Source organism: Glycine max, chromosome 18 (genome assembly GCF_000004515.6).
Source record: "Glycine max cultivar Williams 82 chromosome 18, Glycine_max_v4.0, whole genome shotgun sequence".
Lineage (NCBI taxonomy): Eukaryota > Viridiplantae > Streptophyta > Magnoliopsida > Fabales > Fabaceae > Glycine > Glycine max.
In genome coordinates, this window is record NC_038254.2 from 44285007 (window position 1) to 44291508 (window position 6502).

Here is a 6502-nt window from a genome sequence, read left to right on the forward strand (position 1 = left end):
AATCATAATTTATCATGTACGAATAAATTTGTTGAATTTTATGTTAATTATTAAAAATCATATCAATAATGATTTATAATTGAATGATGATTGATGATATAAAATTATTTTATATCATTAGTACATAATCATTAAACTCTTAAAATAAATGTGATTTTTTTATAACTATTAATAAAAATAAATTATTTTCTCAAAATAAATAAATTCTAAATATTTTTATAATACAACTCAAATGGAAGAATTCTAAGGTATATAATAAAATTTTATAAATTCAAATTTCATGAATATGTTTTATTCTTTTTAAATGAAACTCTTAACAATCTCTTCTATAAAATAATTTTGATTTTTTTATGTATTATTTTTTAGGCTAAATTATATATTTGATTCTCTTATTTTTGTAAAATTTTGATCTTGATTCCCTTGTTTCTAATTCGGACTTTGGTCTTCCTAGTTTGCAAAATTCATAATTTTGATTTAATTGTTAATTAAGATGTATTGACGGTTAAAGTGTGTTATTTGATCATTTATTAGATAATATGATAATTTGAAAGAATGATTAAATTTTAATTAATTGATATTATATGTTTAATTTATCGATAATTAAGAAAAAATAAAGAAGAAGAAAATAAATTTATGATCAAACCCTAGCCCATTTTTGTCCACCTTGTGTTCCCTTCTTCCCTCACTATTAAAATGTCAAACGGTAACTCATTTCTGTCCATGTCTAACCCTAATTCATTTGATCAAAAAGAAAAAAAATAAGAAAAAAGGGAGAGATGAATAAAAAAAATTAAAAAAGTATTAATAAATCTCATCTTATTTCCACTCTTTTTCTATACTACCAAATAATCAACATTGTTTTTATAACTCCTATTTTTAAGTGCAGATTCTCTATCGTCTCTGTATAGTTGAAATCTCTTACAAGGAGAAATTTTGTTTCCTTCCAATCAAACATAACCATATAGAAGTTTGTACCCTAATAAAAATGAAAAAATTAAATGCCCGCAGAACGCGGATTTAGTCATGTATACTTCGCTTAATTTGGTTGAGTACTAATTTATTCTACCAAAATATGAAAAGTCAGATAATTCTAAATTAATCAAGGGAATAATAATAATGAATAAATATTTTCCAACCTGAGAGACAACATCGGACACCCCCACTTTTGCGCTATATGTGTCTCCCTCTCATACGCTTTCAACCTTTATAGACTTCCGCAACATGTTTCACTTTTCTCCATTCCCCTCTCATCACCATAATCAACGGCTATCATTGCTTCTCAGCTTTTCCCTGGCCCCACCACTCTTTTTCTCTCCTATTTAATTCTTGTTTAGTTAGTTCAGGTAACAGTAGCACCAATGTCTATGTCACACCCAATCTCTATACACCACTTACTAGATTTTTTCAATTGGAAACTTAATAGATTTTTTCAATTGGAACTATAGAATCTAGACTTCTAGACTCTAGTAGGATTGCTGGAGAAATAAGAAATTAATATGCTTCCTACTGCAGTGGGTTTCTTCCCAAATTTCTTTATATAGTCTATTTTTTTTTATAAAATAAACGAGTAAATAAAAGAAAGAGTTATAGTAATTTTTCAAGAATTTATTTTGGTATTAATTTTTATAATTTTTTCTTAATTTTATTTATCTATCATCATTAATTTCAATTGTAGCTTTTATTGCCCATTAATAATAGAAAAAACCAATTGTCACTCCACTAATTCATTTTCAACTAAATTAATCTTTTTCTAGAAATTATGTAAACTATCTTTTTTTTTAATTATCATAATTAGGACATGGATCTCCTCTAAATGATCTCAAATTATTTTCACAAACTTTAATCTTATAGATCGGTTATGAAATTAATTTTTAATTAGAAACTTAGTATTCACACAAACAATATTTTATAACAATATTTTAAAAAATATTATTAGAGATTTAAATAAGAATAATTATAACATTATATTAAAAAACTAAAATGATATTTAAGTGAGATTAATTTTATTTAATATGACACTTATTATGGAACATGAAAATTAATTGATGATTTTTTTTACATAAGTGTTTAGATTGACGATATAATATGACAAAAGAGAGACTAAAAAATGAAAAATATTAATTAGGTGTTTAGATTATTTAAGTATTCACAAATTAACATTTTTTTATTAAAAATATCTAGCTTAGTTATTAGGCAATGTACTTGAGTTATAAACTCTCTTATGTTTGAGTTCAATTTTTATAAATAAAAAATATTTTTTATGAGGTTATAACTATTTTTTTATCTTAAATTTGAATCAGATAATACTATTTTAAATAATAATTTTTTAAAGAATATTTAATATATATATATATATATATATATATATATATATATATTATGACTCTAACTTATATTAGTTAAATTGAAACAATATATATTACCATATATTTTTTTTTTGAAAATGATACTTAGTCAAAGAAACAATTAAAGAATTAATAAATAGAAAGTGATTATTATTAGAAATGCATTGAAAATCAAATAAAGACTCTCTACTTGCATTTTCTATTAACAAGTGATCTTATAACAAACATTTGTTGGTATTTTCCTTTTTCAATTTCTAAGTTTAATAAAAATCTAGTATGATGTGAAAATTGATAGAGACACGATGTTATCACGTATTAATATCATCTTTTTTTTTTTTTTTCTTTCTCTCGCAAGCTATCCCATAGCTCACGAATGTGTATATATTTATTCTTTCTCTAATATATGCCTCCTCATCATCAGCTTTTCGCGCTCACCTTTTCTTCTCTCTCTTCTTTCTCTCCTCTGCTGCTTTCTCTTGGAACTAGTGTTCTGGTGGGTCTCCAACGAGGTAAACAGCCTTGTCTCTCTTCTGGGTCAAAACTTCCTTGTTTTTCTGCCTTTTGTTGCTGCTCATTAGCTTCACCATTCTATATGGTTTTCACTTTCATTTTAATTTTTCTATTTCTCATTTCTGCATCCTCTTGGTTTTGTCTATTTGTGTGGTGACTGTTTTTCATTTTTTGTGATTATTTTTTACCCTTTTGCCTTGTTTGATGGTTTTGGTGAAGTCTATCTATTTATCCCTTCTGTTTTACTTTCCTTGTTCTTTTGTGCATAGACTGACACATTTGAAAGTCAAGACACGTGTTAGGAGGGTTTGGTTTTTTGTGTTTTGATGGTTTTGTTTTGGTTTTTGAAGAAGGCTTTCAAGAGAAATAAGAAGAAGGGTTGTTTGTTGAAGTTGTTTTAGGACTAAAGTTTTTATTTTTATGCAAAGATTGATGATAATGGATCCTCGTCTTCTTGGGTTTAGTGGTTCCCCTAATGAAATCCAGTTGGGAAATCAGAGATTTGAAAATGGTTTCTTTGATCAAAGTAGGGAATTTGGTTACCTTCAGTCCAATCTACTACCAATTGACACACCTTCTTCATCCTCGGTTTGGACTCATGAGGAACCTTCTCCGGAGGATTGTGAATTTTCTGATGGAATTTTGAGTTACATCAGTCAGATCCTTATGGAAGAAGACATGGAAGATAAGACATGCATGTTACAAGATTCATTGGATCTTCAAATTGCTGAGAGATCATTCTATGAGGTAATTGGTGAAAAGTACCCTTCTTCGCCTTTAGGGCATCCAAGTTCTGTTGATCCAGATGATGGGGGTGGGGTGGATAATTTCTCTGAAAATTATGGTACTTGTTCTTACAATGATGGTGACCTCAGTAGCATTTTTACTAACAATTCTTTGCGCCGAAATTTGGGGGAACTTCCTAACCAGAATTTTCGAGGCAATAGCATTTCCCGGTCATCTTATAGCTCTCCAAATAGTGTCATAAGTAGTGTGGAAGGGCCTGTAGACTCTCCAAGCAGTATTCTCCAGGTTCCTGATCTGAACAGTGAGACTCAATCCATTTTGCAATTTCAGAAGGGTGTTGAGGAGGCTAGCAAGTTTCTTCCAAGTGGAAATGGACTCTTTGCTAATTTGGGTGTGGCTAATTTTTCAAAACTAGAGCCTAGAGTGGGGAGTGATGAATTGCCTGTTAAGGTGGAGAAGGACGAGGGTGAGTCTTTTCCTGCTGGATCCAAAATAAGGAAGCATCATCACAGGGAAGAGGGGGGTGTTGAAGAAAATAGAAGCAGCAAGCAAGCCGCAATTTTCTCTGAACCTACATTGCGATCATCCATGATTGATATAATCCTGCTTCATAGTTTAGGGGATGGCAAGAAGCATTTTATGGCCCGCCGTGAGGCCTTGCAAACCAAGAATGAGAAGATAGTGGTGTCAAATGGTAAATCAAAGGCTTCCAATGGTGGCAAGGGGCGTAGTAAGAAACAAAATGGGAAAAAGGAGGTGGTAGATTTGAGAACACTTTTGGTTCTTTGTGCTCAGGCTGTTGCTGCAGATGACTATAAAGGTGCAAACGAGTTGCTAAAGCAGATCAGGCAGCACTCAAACCCTTTTGGGGATGGGAATCAGAGGTTGGCTCATATCTTTGCTGATGGCCTTGAAGCGCGCTTGTCTGGTACTGGTAGCCAAATTTATAAAGGACTTGTTAGCAAAAGAACATCAGCTGCTGATTTTCTGAAGGCCTATCATCTATATCTTGCTGCTTGCCCTTTTAGGAAGATGACTGCTTTTATCTCTAATGTTACAATAAGGAAATCTTCAGCAAATTCACCAAGACTCCATATTATAGATTTTGGTATCCTTTATGGTTTCCAGTGGCCTACTTTAATTCAGAGACTTTCATTAGCAGGAGGAGCACCTAAACTCCGGATTACTGGAATAGACTCCCCACAACCTGGTTTCAGGCCTGCTGAGAGAATTGTAGAAACTGGACGCCGCTTGGCGGCATATGCTGAATCATTTAAGGTGGAATTTGAGTACAATGCTATAGCTAAAAAATGGGAAACAATTCAACTTGAGGAACTCAAGATTGATAGGGACGAGTACCTCGTTGTTACCTGTTTTTATCGTGGTAAAAATGTGCTGGATGAATCTGTGGTTGTGGACAGTCCAAGGAATAAATTCCTCAGTTTGATAAGGAAGATCAACCCGAATATATTCATTCATGGCATTACTAACGGGGCCTTCAATGCGCCTTTTTTTGTTACTCGATTCAGGGAGGCACTGTTTCACTACTCTTCACTCTTTGACATGCTTGAAGCCATTGTTTCTCGCGAGGAATGGGAGAGGATGCTCATTGAGAAAGAAATATTTGGTAGGGAAGCATTGAATGTCATAGCATGTGAAGGCTGTGAGAGAGTAGAGAGGCCAGAGACATATAGGCAGTGGCAAGCCCGAATTCTAAGGGCTGGATTTTTGCAACAACCTTTTGAGCGTGAGATAGTAAAGAGGGCAATAGAGAAAGTAACAACTAGCTACCACAAGGATTTTGTAATTGATGAAGATAGCCAATGGTTGTTGCAAGGTTGGAAGGGGCGAATCATTTATGCCCTTTCTTGTTGGAAACCTGCATGACTAACCAAGATGGTACAAGTGCATCTCACTCGGGCTTTGTGAATTAGTTTGACTTCTGAGGAGCTCAGGTACTTCAATTACTCACTTTCTTATTCTGTTCAACAATGCTGGTATATTTGTCATCGTGGTTTGACTCATGTGGAACAAACTACAATCTGATAATTGATCAGGGTGTGCTCTATATGTAGGGTTCGAGATCAAAAATAAGGATTCAAGCTGTGAGTTCAGTTGAGGAAAACATGGCTACTTAATAGCCTGGTATGAAAGTAGATAATCTATGTTATTATCCTATAGATCATTTATAAAGTCTGTTGTGTGATAGCTAACTTGAGGGCTGTCAAATGAACATGATCCAATCTAATGTTGCAGATGAATTTAGCATGTAATAAGATCAAACCTTTATTGCTGTTACTCATTTTGAGCTTTCAACTTCAATGCTTCTGATAGTTTACTTAACTGAAGGTAATAGCTTGTGTATTTCATCTTTTTTGTATTTCATCCTAACAATTAATGGAAGATTTACTTTGGAGAAATACTTGTTGCACAGCAGATGGCATGTTACTATTCTAGCTGTACCAAAAGCAAAAAGTTTGACTAGGTCCACGTAGCTTAGATGCTGCAATTGGTTCAAGTGTGGAAGTGATGTACAAACAGCAGATCTCTTCACATTTGCTTTTGAAGACTTGTTTTCAACATTTGACCCATAATGGGTGGTGGGGGCCTCTTGTTGATACAGATTTTCCTTGTTGAATAATGTATGATTGTAATCTGACTTGCCATATGGTGTGCATTTACTACATATTTGGACCTATAACCAAATCTATAGTTGGTCACACCATTCATCATTTGACTTTCCCTTTGGTGGACAGCTGATGAAAGTTGTTCTTTGGAACAGTGGTGGCACGATGACTTGAACATGCCCCTAGGAAGCTATTGGAAATCTTCACCACTAGCTCATTGCTTGTAACTTGTAGCTATTGAAAGTGGATCAAAAGTAAATTCTATTTTATACA

General features: G+C 32.8%; 1 protein-coding gene across 8 annotated transcripts; it reads left to right on the top strand.

Moving 5' to 3' along the window:
* Nucleotides 1-2701: 2701 nt before the first annotated feature.
* LOC100801824 (scarecrow-like protein 9) lies at nt 2702-6502 on the top strand. 8 transcript variants are annotated; one of them, XM_041012285.1, is made up of 5 exons: nt 2719-2854; nt 3125-5557; nt 5678-5747; nt 5859-5951; nt 6040-6502. In XM_041012285.1, the coding sequence occupies exon 2, from the start codon at nt 3276-3278 to the stop codon at nt 5487-5489; it is 2214 nt and encodes a 737-aa protein (XP_040868219.1). In that variant the 5' UTR covers nt 2719-2854; nt 3125-3275; the 3' UTR covers nt 5490-5557; nt 5678-5747; nt 5859-5951; nt 6040-6502. The 8 variants fall into 8 exon arrangements, with proteins under 8 accessions (XP_014626524.1, XP_014626523.1, XP_040868219.1 ...); XM_014771039.2 differs by having other exon boundaries at nt 2737-5557; nt 6037-6502; XM_006602535.3 differs by having other exon boundaries at nt 2737-5557.

Coding starts and splice junctions, on each gene's coding strand:
- LOC100801824 (XM_014771038.3), top strand. CDS start 3,276: ATGCAAAGATTGATGATAATGGATCCTCGTCTTCTTGGGTTTAGTGGT.